Source organism: Saccopteryx bilineata, chromosome 1 (genome assembly GCF_036850765.1).
Source record: "Saccopteryx bilineata isolate mSacBil1 chromosome 1, mSacBil1_pri_phased_curated, whole genome shotgun sequence".
NCBI classification, from domain to species: domain Eukaryota; kingdom Metazoa; phylum Chordata; class Mammalia; order Chiroptera; family Emballonuridae; genus Saccopteryx; species Saccopteryx bilineata.
In genome coordinates, this window is record NC_089490.1 from 402,567,714 (window position 1) to 402,582,878 (window position 15,165).

General features: G+C 46.3%; 1 protein-coding gene across 6 annotated transcripts in view; it reads left to right on the top strand.

Annotated features, from left to right (window-relative positions):
* PPP6R3 (protein phosphatase 6 regulatory subunit 3) overlaps positions 1–15,165 on the top strand; it is a 138,923-nt gene that overhangs the window by 56,362 nt on the left and 67,396 nt on the right. For all 6 annotated transcript variants that reach the window (XM_066252256.1, XM_066252257.1, XM_066252258.1 and 3 more), the window contains exon 3: positions 11,137–11,369. In XM_066252256.1, the coding sequence (XP_066108353.1) occupies positions 11,143–11,369 (227 nt within the window). In that variant the 5' untranslated portion in view covers positions 11,137–11,142. The remainder of the gene's footprint in view (positions 1–11,136; positions 11,370–15,165) is intronic.

The following is a 15,165-nucleotide window of genomic DNA, read 5'->3' on the forward strand; positions in this document are numbered from 1 at the left end:
TCTGCGTGTGTTCCCTCTGATGGACACTCTGCCTGATTTGCTTAGTCTGGCCTCTGGGTGGGGGCAGCGGCTGGTGGCCAGGAGCCCTGTGGGCCTTTGCTAATAAGACTCAGAGAAGCACTCCTCGGTGTGCTTGCTGGTGCTTTGTGATCTTTCCTTAGTACTCAGTGAGAGCTGCCTGTGAAAGCCAGCTGTTACTTTGTGTCCCGTTTCTGCCTCTGTGAAAATTGTCCTGTTTGCCTGGGCACTGAGCTTTGTACTTAGGAGGAGGTGATGGTTAACTTAAAACGCTGAGAGGTGACCTCCCTTTAGAGTGACTCTGCATTCTCCTATTTATAGTTACTTTCCTCCCCCGTCCCCTTCTTAGTGGCATGCAGCTTTCAGAGTCCCGAGTGAGCAGCCACCAGTCCTTCTTGAGCCCAGCGGTTCCCCACTTGGGTCTTGTCAGATGCTGCCTGGCTGAGCTCCCGCATACCTGAATCCAGGCCCAGGGAGGGTCCTGCGACTCCAGGTGTCGATCTGGCAGGAGCCAGGTGAGCCTGTAAGAAGAGGCTTTAGCAGCTCACAGTGTTTAATACGTCCTGTTCCCAGGCTTTGGGAAACTCGGCCAGTGGTTTGGTAGAAGTGTGCCCACTGCTGGTTTGGATCAGCAAGTTGTTTTGAATCTGAACCGAACTTTGAGGCTTGGCTTTCTCCAGGGTAACTGGGAGTCAGGTTGTTGTTTTTAAATACTTGACTCAAGCATCACTATTCCCCAACATGTTTGAGTGGCCTATTTTTTTCTTTGTAAATTTTTGAATTAGCTTATAATATGAAATAAATTCCGAGAAACATGCACCTATTTTTAAATTTCAGTAGGAGTATCTATAAAACCAGTAACGAGCCACTTGTGGTACTCCTGATTTGTTATCAGCTTTCTCTGTTATTTTAACACAAAGAAATTGAAAATTTCTCTTTATTATTCCTACAGCTTATTCCTAGGTTCAGAGGCTGAGAAACAGTTGTAGTTTTCTTCTGACCTACCTTTTTGAGTTGAAGAATAACCCGTTGTTATATGTAAAAGAATAAACGTGATATCCCCTGTATGTTTATGTTTTAGAAGAAAGGAAAAACATGGCCCGTAACTTATCCCTACTCACTTCACACTGACCCTTGTGTGGGAAAGGTGGGTGACTATTGACTTTGGCTGTGGAAGGAGATGAGAGAGTGGGGCTATTTTAGGACCAGGAGAGAAACTTTGAATCATAATTATAGTAATCGTATAATTAGAGCTGTCTTGTCCAACACAGCTGCCACTGGCCATATGTGATTTTTTTTTTAAACCTTGCTGGACATCTTTATTACAAGTGTTGTTAAACTGCTCACTCTCTGCCTTGCAGAATGGGTGTTACCTTCACTCCCTGGACTAACCCTGGCAAGTAGGTCTGTATAAAGATCTTTATGCGAAGTTTTATAAAAAAAGTCACTACTTTTATTACAGCACGGTGTCACCTATTTTCCCTGCATTCATACTGTCTTGCATGCTGCTTGCCTGTTGCTTTGTTAGAAGTATATAACATGTGTGACTCCCGAGCATGTGAAATCGGGCTGGTCCGAATTGAGATGTGCCCTAGTGTGCGGGTAAAATACACTGGGATTTGAAGACTTAGTACCAGAAGAATGACATGTTGAAATAATAATGTTTGGGTATGTGAGGTTAAATAAAATATACTATTAAAAATTAATGTTGCCAATTCCTTATACTTTTTGATATGGCTGTTAGAAACTTTAAACTTTCATGTGGCATACATTGTGGTTTGAGCTTTGTATTAGATTACCCGCCATGGATGGTAGGTGGAGCCAGCACCTTCTACTGGTGCTGAGAGAAGAGGCCTCTCGCAGTGCTACAGGGGGACTTGAACTTGGGCAATTTGTGCTCGCATGCCTTTAGATAAGATGGCAAAATCTGTGTTACAACAATTCCCTTCATAATATATTTTACAGAAATAGTATTAAAAATTTGCCTGATCTGTGGTGGCGCAGTGGATAAAGCGTTGACCTGGAAATGCTGAGGTCGCCGGTTTGAAACCCTGGGCTTGCCTGGTCAAGGGACATATGGGAGTTGATGCTTCCAGCTCCTCCCCCCCTTCTCTCTCTCTGTCTCTCCTCTCTCTCTCTCTGTCTCTCCCTCTCCTCTCTAAAAAAAATGAATAAAAATAAAAAATAGAAAAAAATTACAACAAATTTTGTTGTTTTATGTGTTCTTGAGTTTCCTATGAGTTATCTTAGGTGGAAGCAGTCGTTTCTCCTATTTTTGTAGTTTACACTTCAAATGTTTAAGATAACTGCAACTATTTTACTTATTTATTTATTTATTTATTTATTTTAGGTGAGCAAGGGAGATAGTAAGGGAAAATCCCACATATGCTCTGACCAGGACCCACTGGCAACCCCATCTAAGGCTGTTGCTTGAGTACCAAGCTATTTTTAGCACCTGAGACTGATGTGCTCGAACCAACCAAGCTATCCTCAGTGCCTGAGGTTAGTGCTCAAACCAGTTGAGCCACTGGCTGTGAGGGGAAGACAGAGAGAAGAGGGAGATGGAGGAGGAGAGAAGCAGATGGTCACTTCTGTTGTGCCCTGACCAGGAATCGAATCTGGGATGTCCACACATCAGCAGATATTCTATCCACTGAGACATAGGCCAGGGCCTAACTGCAACTATTTAAACTAGAACTATCTTATGCAAGTTTATTACGAGACTGGAGCATGATAGCAAATACTCACTTAGGATTAAAATTTTTTTTAATTGATTGATTTTTAGAGAGGAAGGCAGGGGGTGGGGGAGAATTCATTCATTTGTTCCACTTATTTATGTGTTTATTGGTTGTTCCCCGTATGTGCTCTGACCCAGGATCAAACCATCAACCTTGGTTTTATGGGACAACACTAACTAACTGAGCTAACCAAAAAGGGCTTTGCTTAGGATCTGGAATCTTGGAGATCCCAGTAGGTTGGGGCAAGTTATGAAATGGTTATAAGTGGGGTTGACTCCATGGGTGTGTGACTCATGCAGTCTCACAGTACCTCATGCCCAGAAGCGTTTGCTTTAATGCTGTGCTTTTCCTATCTGAAATTCTTCATCATCTTTGAATCCTTTCTGTTTTTGTCTTTGAACTTTCTGTCCTGTGCCCAGGCAGTCCTGCATACAGGTATCACACAGCTGATAGCAACGTGTAGGCTTGGGGTTTTATCCTGCTTGGATAGAGAATTGCTAAATTTAAGCAGAGTTAGTTTATGTGAATAGGAATTTGTTAATTTTCAGTTTGTTAAAGTTCTTCCTTGCCATTCCCACAATTTACTTCTCATTTGTAGGTAGGATTAGCAGTTTCTCTGTTGAGAGTTCTAATAGTTTATCTGTTAACATCTTTGTGGTGTCATTTTTTCTGGGCCTGTTAGAAAGTGATACAGTATGTTATGTTCCATTTTAACCAGTTCAAAGAAAATGCACTAATGTCAGCTTATCCACAAGGAGGTAGCTTCTTGCGGCTCCTGCCAGCATTGGAACTGGCGTTAGAGTTAGAACCCAGGTCTGTTGAGATGCTTTAGTCCTAACAGGATTTGGGGGCAAATGGTGTTTATTTGGTGGAAGCAGGCAGTTGTAGGTGATTTACACAAACCCCAGTCGGGGCCTAGTGACCACACGCGGCCAGCGGTGAGCCAGGAACAGCCTGCAGAGGGGGCTGCTGGGCTCGCTCCTCCTGCGGACGGCTCCACACTTCACCCTGACTCTCCATCCCTGTGCCATACACAGGGCAGCACCGTTTCTTTCAGGAACAAAGTGTCGCTGCCCAAATGCTGTGAAATAAAGGCACCGTGGCCCAGATTTTGCTTCTGAGATGGATGGCATTTCAGTCATTTCAGATGGTCTTTAATGCAGTTGATCTGAAGTGAATGAATCATAGGTTTGGGGATCCTTAGTCCTATCTTGCACAGACTGGATGGTAATTTTCACTTGTGTCTCAATTATGGGGGAAGGTAGAAGACAGCAGAGGCTCTCGTCTATCAGGTAACCCTCTTTTCAAGCAACTTAAGTATAGCTGTGACGTGACTTTTAAAGTGTATTAATGTTGCCTGACTGTAGGTGGCACAGTGGATTGAGCATCAGCCCGGGATGCTGAGGTCCCCAGTTCAAAAACCCCAGATCGACGGCTTGAGCACAGGGTCGTTGACATGGTCCCAAGGTCGCTGGCTTGAGCCCAAGGTCGCTGGCTCGGCTTGAGTCCCCGTCAAGGCACAAATGAGAAACAATCAGTGAACAACTAAAAGTGCCGCAGCTACAAGTTGATGCTTCTCATCTCTCTCCTCCCATCCACTCCCTACCTATCTCTCTAAAATAAAAAATAAAGTGTATTAATGTTTTATTAAAAATGAGTTGAGGCCCTGGCCGGTTGGCTCAGTGGTAGAGCGTCGTCCTGGCGTGCAGAAGTCCCAGGTTCGATTCCCAGCCAGGGCACACAGGAGAAGCGCCCATCTGCTTCTCCACCCCTCCCCCTCTCCTTCCTCTCTGTCTCTCTCTTCCTTTCCCGCAGCGAGGCTCCATCGGAGCAAAGATGACCCGGGTGCTGGGGATGGCTCCTTGGCCTCTGCCCCAGGCGCTAGAGTGGCTCTGGTTGCAACAGAGCGACACCCCGGAAGGGCAGACCATCGCCCCCTGGTGGGCAGAGCTTCGCCCCCTGGTGGGCGTGCTGGGTGGATCCCGGTCGGGCGCATGCAGGAGTCTGTCTGACTGTCTCTCCCCGTTTCCAGCTTCAGAAAAATACAAAAAGAAAAAGAAAAAAAAATGAGTTGAAATTCTGACTCCTTTCATTTTTTTCTGAGTGTTTAAGAGTAGTTACATTTTGGCCTGACCTGTAGTGGCGCAGTGGATAAAGCATCGACCTGGAAATGCTGAGGTCGCCGGTTCAAAACCCTGGGCTTGCCTGGTCAAGGCACATATGGGAGTTGATGCTTTCTGCTCCTCCCCTCTTTCTCTCTCTCTTTCTTCTCTCTCCCTCTCTCTCTCCTTTCTAAAAATGAATAAATAAAAACAAAACAAAACAAAAAAGTTAAGAGTGTGCCTGACCTGTGGTGGCGCAGTGGATAAAGCGTCGACCTGGAAATGCTGAGGTCGCCGGTTCGAAACCCTGGGCTTGCCTGGTCAAGGCACATATGGGAGTTGATGCTTCCAGCTCCTCCCCCCTTCTCTCTTTCTCTGTCTCTCTCCTCTCTAAAATGAATAAATAAATAAAAAATACCTAAGTCAAAATAATTATTTAAAAAAAAAAAAAAAAAAAAAAAGAGTAGTTACATTTTTAAGAGGACTCCATTTTACCTCTGTCCTGGGTAGTTGAACTTGGTGGTAACTGCTAGTTCATCTGTAGCTTGTTTCTGCTTCAAAGGGCACAGTTGGAAGCAAGGACCGAGCCTGGGATAACCAGCTTACCCGCGCCATTCATCTCCAGTAATTTGCTGTTTGACTAAAGGATAAAATGCATAATGTGTTTTTTTAGGAAGCTTTTGTGGTTTTATTTTTAAGTTTGTGGTGCCTAGTTTAAAGAAAATGCACTGTGGAAATACATATTTCAGTATTCTGACTTGAAAAATGCTATTGTAATTCAGGATACAGCAAATCAAAAGGGATTAGGCATTTAAAAAAGATTGTTGGTAAAGAACTCCTTTTGTGTGTTTAAATATAATAAAGCGTGGAGGCACGGACTCGGGGGTTAGAAGAGCTGGCTGGCCAGGGGGCCACACTGCCGGCAGGCAGCCTTCTTCCTTGTAGTGATTGGAGAACAGGGGTATCTGCGGTTTTTCAGCTCTGTTGTCCCTAAGGTCCTTTTATGTCATCAGCATTCAGCCAGAAGTGGGGAGGGCGCGTGGAGGTCTCTGTGGTTCACAGCACATTGGAGGCCTTACCTGCCGGCCTCAGAAGTTGGCCTCATAGTCTAGGTGAGTTCGAAGGAAAGGTGACTGGATCTGATAGACAGTCCCTCCCCTCTGGGCAGGCTGTGCAGACCAGGGTGTGGACTCAGAAGGGAAGGTTCACGGGAACTCGTGTCTCCTTTGAGCAAGGGACACTATACCTTTCCCGTAGAAGACCGGAGAGTGAACAGTGTAGGCTTGTGGGCCACATGGGGCCCCGTCACTTAAGCTTCTCTTTCCCTAAACAACCCTGTAAAAGTACCACACCCTTCTTAGCGTGCGAGCCTGGGCTGGCTCTGGTCGGTAAGCCACAGTTTGCCGATTCCTGCCCTCCGTTCACCGCTGCTGACCCTCAGTCTTCATAGTAAATTCAGGGTTTAGTGAGTTATCTATAGAGGGTGAGTATTTTGAAAGCTGGGTTTTACTGGAGGGTTGATAAGACTATCTTTTTTTTTTCCTCCCTGAAGTGAGAAGCAGGGATTCAGTCAGACTCCCGCATGCACCCTACTGGGATCCACCTGGCATGCCCACCAAGGGGTGATGCTCTGTCCATCTGGGGTGTTGCTCCGTTACAACCTGAGCCATTCTAGCACCTGAGGCGGAGGCCATGGAGCTGTCCTCAGCGCCTGGGCCAACCCAACTCCAATGGAGCCTTGTCTGCAGGAGGGGAAGAGAGAGACAGAGGAAGGAGAGGGGAAAGAGTGGAGAAACAGATGGGCGCTTCTCCTGTGTGCCCTGGTCTGGAATCAAACCCGGCACTTCACATACCGGACTGACGCTCCACTGCTGAGCCAGCTGGCCAGGGCAATATGACTGTATCTTGATCCATAGTTTAGAAGTATGACTTTATAGCAGCGGTTCTCAACCTGTGGGTCGCGACCCCGGCGGAGGTCGAACGACCAAAACACGGGGATGTGAGCGTGTATTTTATTTATAATTAGCCAATTGTTAGAGCTCAATACCAGATTACTTTTGTGATTTATTTCTTAGTATTTTTATTATATTTTGTCTCTATATGTGAGATTATAAAAAAATAAAGACATACTACATTAAATGAGAATTACTTAAAAAGGGTTCATGCTAAATTATAGTATTAACTATATCTAGTTTTTTAGACAAGTACCTGAGTGGGAAGGTACTGGAATAAAACTCGTCACTTTATTTATTTACTTACTTATTAAGAGAGAGCAAGAGAGAAAGACAGACGGGAACATTGAGCTGCTCCTGTATGTGCCCTGACTGGGGAATCGAACCGGCAACCTCCATGCTCCAGGAGGATGTTTTAACCAACCAAGCGATCTGGCCAGGCCTTATACAGGGTTATTTTAATACAGCTTTTCAGTCAGTGACTTTGATCAAGTATTTAAAGTAAGGAAAAGGCACTGTATTGTCAAACTGTAGACATCCTCGGATCAAGATCCCATGATCTACTTTGAATACAAGGCGAACTGACATGAATTGATTGTTTTGATTTTTGTTTTTAAAAAAATTTTATTTATTGATTTTACAGAGAGGAGTGGGGTGGGAAGCGAGAAGTATCAACTCAGAGTTGCTTCACTTGAGTTGTTCATTGTTTACTTGTCATATGTGTCTTGACAGGGCAAACCCAGGGTTTCAAACCGGGGATCTCAGTGTTCCAGGTCAATGCTCTACACACTGTGCCACCACAGGCCAGACAAATGACCGTTCTTGAAGGTGATTTTCTACTGCAGTTAAACTAGAGCTCGCATGCTTGTGTCTATCCATGAGGAGCAGTGCAGGTTATGAGTGTGGCGTCTAAGCGGGGCCTGACCGTGTGCCTGTCATTGAGCACTGTGCGGAGCGGAGCTTAGTTACTGTAGTTACCAGGAACTTGGGTACTGAGTATGGCGAAGAGTGGTGGAGTACACTCGTGGCATTTGCCATTTAAAAACCTCACTGATAAATGAGCCAAGTTGCTCCAGCAGAAGCATTGTAGACCCATGTTTTTCAGCTTCTAGTCCACCAGAAATTTTGTGCCAGTCTGCAGAAGAGTCACCAACCCTGATGTTGTATGAAGATTATAGACCCAGTGTTCTTAGTGAAATTTGCTCGTGCTCAGAGTGCTTGCTACTTACAAGCCTGTGTCATCGATGAAAATACAACTGAGGTTGTCTTGGTGTCTTTGGGACTCGTAGGCTCCTTTGAACCCCCTTTTGCACTGTGCAGACTCAGAGCATTTACAGATCATGCTCACCAGACAGGCATTCGGGCAGACTGACGTAATCGTCAGTGCATGATGCAGGTGGGCTCGAACCACGCCAGGTTGTACCGTGCTGCCGTGTTGTGTGCGGTGAAATAAAACTCTTCATTGTGTGTTTCTGTTTCTGGCTGACTAGGTCGCTGGGCCCCAAGTGTAAAAACATTGAGAACCATGGTGTAGATTGTGCTGGCGGCGTCACTTGACTCCTTCCTCTGTCTAGGATCGAAAACTTGCTTTTTTTCTTTCCTCCTTTGGAGTTATCTTTTGATATCCTTTGGTCCTTTATTCTTTTTTTTCAATTTTATTAGGATAAAATAGTACAATAAAAGTTGTTTTGTTTTTGGTTATTTTTTGCATAACCTGCCTCCGTGCACTGTTTCCTTTTCTTGTTTATCTCTGGATTGATCTGTCTGATCAGCAGGATAAAAGATGCTGCTCTCCATGATTTCTAGTTGTTGTTTTTATTTATTTGTTTGTTTGTTTGTTTGTTTATTTACAGAGACAGAGTCAGAGAGAGGGATAGATAGGGACAGACAGGAACGGAGAGAGATGAGAAATGTCAATAATCAGTTTTTTATTGCGACACCTTAGTTGTTCATTGATTGCTTTCTCATATGTACCTTGACCACAGGCCTTCAGCAGACTGAGTAACCCCTTGCTCGAGCCAGTGACCTTGGGTCCAAGCTGGTGAGCTTTGCTCAAACCAGATGAGCCCGTGCCCAAGCTGGCGACCTCGGAGTCTCGAACCTGGGTCCTCCGCATCCCAGTCCAACACTCTATCCACTGCGCCACCACCTGGTCAGGCTATGATTTCTAGTTTTAAAAAGATTATTCCGTGCAGATGTTCATGAAAGTACCAAACTAGGGTATATTCCACTCGGTCTCCTAATATGGGTGGACTTAGCAAAATACATACATACTTCTGAAAAATGTTTGTGTACTGTTCGTAGGTCCTTTTACCCAGACTCCTCCAGCGCAGGACTTAAAAGTCACACATGTGAATATTAATGTGCTATTTCTTTTAAGATTTTATTTGTTTTAGAGAGGGGAGAGAGAGAGAAATGAGGGGAAGCAGGAAGCATCTACTCCCATATGTGCCTTGACTGGGAAGGCCTGAGGTTTTGAGCTGGCGACCTTCGTGTTTCAGGTCGACACTTTATCCACTGCGCCACCACAGGTCAGGATTTTTTTTTCTTTCTTTCTTTTTTAATATTTTATTTATTTTAGAGAGAGGAGAGAGAGAGAAGAGAGGGGTGCTTTTTTCTTAGCGAGAGAGATAGGAAGAGAGAGATCAGAAGCATCAACTCTCATTTGCATCACTTTAGTTGTTCATTGATTGCTTCTCATATGTGCCTTGACTGGTGGGGAGGGGGTTCCAGCTGAGCCAATGGCCCCTTGCTCTAGCCAGCGACCTTTGGGCTCAAGCCAGTGACCATGGGGTCATGTCTATGATCCCACACTCAAGCTGGTGACCCTGCGCTCAAGCTGGTGACCTTGAGGTTTCCAACCTGGGTCCTCAGTGTCCTAGGTTGATGCTCTGTCCACTGCACTACCACCTGGTCAGGCTTAGCATGCCTTTTTTTTTTTTTCCCTGAAGCTGGAAACGGGGAGAGACAGTCAGACAGACGACCGGGATCCACCCGGCACGCCCACCAGGGGGCAACGCTCTGCCCACCAGGGGGCGATGCTCTGCCCATCCTGGGCGTCGCCATGTTACGACCAGAGCTACTCTAGCGCCTGGGGCAGAGGCCAAGGAGCCATCCCCAGCGCCCGAACCATCTTTGCTCCAATGGAGCCTTGCTGCGGGAGGGGAAGAGAGAGATAGAGAGGAAGGAGAGGGGGAGGGGTGGAGAAGCAGATGGGCACTTCTCCTGTGTGCCCTGGCCGGGAATCGAACTCAGGACTTCTGCACGCCAGGCCGACACTCTACCACTGAGCCAACCGGCCAGGGCTTTAGCATGCCTTTTGATGACAGTGATAATAAGGACCACTTTACTCTGTGGATAGTAAAGCTGCAGCTGACCTGCAGGTTGCGGTTTTGGGGTGAATGGAGTAAGAATATATCTCACCAAATCCTGGTTCAGGAATTCTGCAGTGAGCAGCACCTTTGACAGATTGGAATAATATTGCATAGTCTTATCCCTAATCAGAATTCTTGTCATTTTTGTAATCTTTTGGTCAGAAGTGGCCTTTGAGATTGTTTCATCATGGCGGCTTTAGATTATGTAGTAGACCCTGTGTTTCAAATTTCCAGTTGTAACCAACAAGGACCTTCTTTAACGCTCTAACTGGAAGAGAACCAGTTAACGGTTCATGGCTGTGGGGCAGAAAGGAGGAAGAGGCAGGAAGTGTGTGTGTGTGTGTGTGTGTGTGTGTGGCATTGCGGAGTGATTGTTTTGAGTTTGTTAGTGTCTGTCCTTGGAACTGGCATGGGTTTCTGTAGCCCCTGGATCATTGTGTCCCCGTGTTTAGTCTCTATTATTTTAAACAGCACAGGTTTTACTGTTTTCTGACTTCTGGCCTGGAGCATGCCAGTGGTAAAGAGGACTGGCTGCTGGTGGTCGTTGCTTCATTCTTCCAGTGTTCTGCAGTGCTGGATACGGAGGGCTCAGAGCTTGTCCTTTGTTGCTGAAGATCCTAGTTCTGTGTAGGAATGTGCTCTCCGCCTTCACGAAGGGTTTACTTCCTTGCCCAGCAGGAATTCTCAGTGTGGGTGGGGTCATTTCTCAGGTTAAAATCCCAAGTTTTAGCATTCTTACAGCATTTTCAAGTCTTTTTTTTTTTTAATCAAAAACATTTTTTTCTAAGAAGGAAAAAATGTCCTGCTTAATTTTACTTCTTTAGGAAGAAGTACTGTGTAGGTTCAATGTAAACTTACCTGACATGGGCGTTTTGGACTGTGACACTGAACTGAAATGAACTTGATGTGTGAAGCTGACATTTACTTGAAATACTCTCTGCGTTTTGTTTAGACCAGCATGTTTTGGAAATTTGATCTTCACTCATCATCCCACATAGACACACTCCTAGAAAGAGAAGATGTAACACTGAAGGAGTTAATGGATGAGGAAGATGTTTTACAGGAATGTAAAGCTCAGAACCGCAAACTTATAGAGTTTCTGTTAAAAGCAGAATGTCTCGAAGATTTAGTCTCGTTCATTATAGAAGAACCACCTCAAGACATGGATGAAAAGATCAGATACAAGTAAGAAATTCAATCTTCTCTCTAGGGTGGGGTTGAGGCGAAGTGGGGGTAGAGGATTCCCTCTTGTTTCCCAGTGCTTCCCCATGGATGTTTTGTTGGTTGAGGGGGACAGGCTCGGCGGGGCACGTAACTTGTTCTAGAGCTATGTTCGGTGAGAGGACAGGCCTCTACAAACAAGGGTTCTGTGTTCCCTCCAAAGGGTGGAGTGTTTTATAAATAGTGACAAAGTTTCTTACAATAGAAAGGCCATCCAAGTCAGTTCTTTCTCTTCTTCACAAATGGGAAGACAGAGATGATGTGACCAAGATCACAGAGCAAATCGAAGTCAGAGCATGGGCTCTGAATAGCGTTGTTGATCAAATTAATTCTGACCTGTTGTTAATTGATAAGAAAGGTGTGGGTCTCACTGAGTATTAGTGTTCCAAGTTCAAGCACATAACACCATGGAGAACTGCAGTGGGTTTATTCACTCGTCACTGGTTCCCCCTGCTCGCGAGCAGAACGGTGGCACAGGGGACCCTTTATCACCGTCTCTGAGCACACTTCGTGTGTAGACCCTGCACATAGAATAGCTGTATATATTTGAAGTGTTGGGATTTCAGTTAGTTACTTTTTCATCTTCAACTCTTCTGAAATGTTTGGCTCCCCCACGCCCTAAAAATACTACAAATTCAGGAACAAAAAGTTACTGATTATGCATTAAGTAAACTTTATGGAATAGGAAGAATTTGTTTTTAATATGTTTTCTTTTGCCCTTTCTCCCACAGTCTGTCCCTGTTAGAGCAGTCTTTTCATTTCTTCATGATGAGGCTTTTGCTGTCAGGGGAATAATAAATATATTAATGCTTTCAGGTCGCTGGTGGCTTGGATCTTCAAGGAACACGTTCTCTGCTAGCTGTGAAAATTGACAGCTAGCATTCAGTGACCGCAGTCACTCAGAGATCAGTGCCTTTAAAAGGAAGAGGAAAGAAATTGGGTGGCAGCAAGACTAGCGTACTTCCATCCTGCAAAAGATAGACACTGTGTTACTTGGGGACCTCGCCATAGTGAAGCGGCACTTGTGGGTGCTGCTGGTCTGGGCTGACGTTGAGAGGGGCAGTGTGGCGGTGCTTTGCACCGGGCCTTCCCCATAACAGGCCCAGAGAGCGCCAGCAGGGACTGGCTCCTCTGGGGTCTGGACTGAAGGAAGCCCAGTGGAGAAGAGTAGGCACACCTATGGCAAGTGCTTCTGTTGCCAAAAAGTAGTCATGGCTTTTGTTGTAGTGCCATGCCAGCATTTAGTATGTGTGGTTTTTTGTTTTGTTTTTGTATTTTTTGTTCTTGTTGCTGTTTCTGTGCTACCTTTGAGGCTGCGAGAGCAGGTGTGCCTCCCCTGGCCCCAGCCTTCTGATGGCACCATCTTGGGAGAGGCTGGCACGAGCTGGGTGGGCAGTTCTCGCTGCGCTTCTGGTCTGGACAGCCACAGCCATGTGCATGTAATAACTGATGGCCCCCGCAGCTGGGGCACTGTAGAGGGGTTTTCCCATAGGACCCGAAAGCTTTTCAGGGTTAAGGTGACTAGTCATCTAAGGAAATTTAGGTGTTTGTTTTGTAGTTTGTGGATGATTGCTGTATTTTGTGTTTAATATACATGTATATTAAACCCATCATTGTTTTAGTTTAGTGATTTTATATAGTGTATTAAAGGAGTCTCATTTTATACTAACCTTTTTAATTCTAATGACAGCTCTGATTTTAAATAATTTAGCATAAATTTGAACTAACAGAACTTTAAAAGTAGACTCTTCAATAGAAATATAAATCGAAAAGCTAGTGTTGGCTGGGTCAGGGTCCCCACAGAGGGACAGTGGAGTGGCCAAGGCAAGAGGAGAGCCAGGGCGGCTGCTGCCCTGAGAGTCGCAGGGAGACGGGCTTCGGAAGGGAGATTGGGACAGTGGGCCGGGGTGGCTGCTGCCGGCCCAGTGCTGTTAGTGTTCGCATCCTGGAGCACAGGGCCCTGGGGTGCCTTTGAGGATGAGTCAGAGACAAGGCAGGGTAGGTCTGTCAGGTAGTTCTGTGGGAAGGGAGCAGAGGGAGAACGCGGGAGCTGCAGACATGTGGAATCAAGAGAGGGTGGCATTTGTTTTCTTAGGATGGGATGGAAGAGTAGCCGTCTGTTGATATGCTGCTGGGGATGGTGCATTCGGCGGGGACAACAGTGAGGATGACTGGAGAGGAAGTGGGGCTCTGTGCTCGAGGAGGTAGACGGGAGCGGGTCAGGGGGACCAGTGGGGGGCCTGCATGCAGGCCAGGGTGTGCTTGGGCTGGCTTCTCCTCTGATGTCTCTGTGTTCTTAGTAGCAGGGAAGGGAGCGAGGTCAGAGCATGTGTGGGGTAGGAACAGGCCTTACCCTGGTGAGGTGAGGGCGGAGTCTTTGGATGTTTTGGCAGCTTGCTAGATGTTGGGGGTGGGGGAGAGTGTAGCCTCAGCCTATCCGGAGCCAGAGCACTGCGCCTTCCTGCAGTGCCCGGGCATGCACACACGCACACACACGCTGCCTTAGCTAGCCCGTACTCCCTGGTAGCCTGTGGGAAACTCGGTGCCCGAGGGAAGAGGTGACCACGCCCTACTGTGGGCGCTGCTTCATGGTTTAGGGAATGTGCCCTGCACATTTGGGTCACAGGTAGAGCCAAGGTCTACCTGTTACCAGTCCTTCACCTGGGGGCAGTTGAGACAGCCTGTCCCCAAGCCCCAAGCCCCAAGCATTGCAGCACTTCTGTAAAGTAGAAAATAAGGATAACTAACAATAGCTAGCATTCATTTTTCCTGCACCACCACCTTAGTTTTTTGTATGTATTATTGTCTCTTGAGGGGTAAGGACTTACTGTCTTAATATTACATACTTGGAAACTGAGGCCCAGGAAGGGTAAGTAACTTGCCTGAGGTCATAGAGCTTGTAAGTCGGTGGAGACAGGTTCCTAACCTTGATGATGCCACACCTATAATCACTGGACAGTCTTGCCCTCAGCATAATGGTGACTTTATTCTATGGTGTCTATATGCTAATGTTTGTTTTTTTTTAATGTTATTATTTTTTTAATTCTTTCCTCTTCTTTTCCAAATGAGAGGAAGAGAGAGAGACTCCTGCATGTGTCCTGACCAGGATCCACCCAGCAGCCCCCATCTGGGGCTGATACTCTGCCCATCTGGGGCCATGCTTGCAACCAAGCTATTTTTAGCACCTGAGGTGAAAGCTCCACAGAGACATCCTCAGTGTCTGGGGCTGATGTGCTCAAATAAATTGACCCATGGCTGCAGGAAGGGAAGGAAGGAAGGGAGTGGGTGGGGTGGAGAAGCTCTACCACTGAGGCTACCGGCCAGGGCCCAGCATGTTTCTTAAAGTGAGGAAGTCTTTAACTTGATTGAGCCATAAGCCTCCAGAAGAGGCTATTTGGTAATGTGATCTTTGAGCCCACACACTTGCCAATTTTATTGTTTTCTTTTCAATTCTTTTCTCCCTGAATGAAAAAAGTTCATTTGGGGACATTCTCCCGTTCAGCCTTCAGCCTCATGCCAGGCCCCTCAGGTGCCACAGCTTCTGGTCTGTTGCCAGGGCCTTGGGATCAGGCAGTCACTTGCTTGTGTGTTCTGGTGCCCAGTCCTCACCTCTCTCTTGTTGTGTAGCGGCTTCTGGCTGTGCTGTCACCTCCCGGCCCAATCAGACTTGAGCTAGCCATTCGTGGTAGATGGTTCTGGACCCTGGCTGCTTGTCAAGAAGGAGTGAAGAGCAGGGAAGTGAACTGCGGGTTGGCAGAAT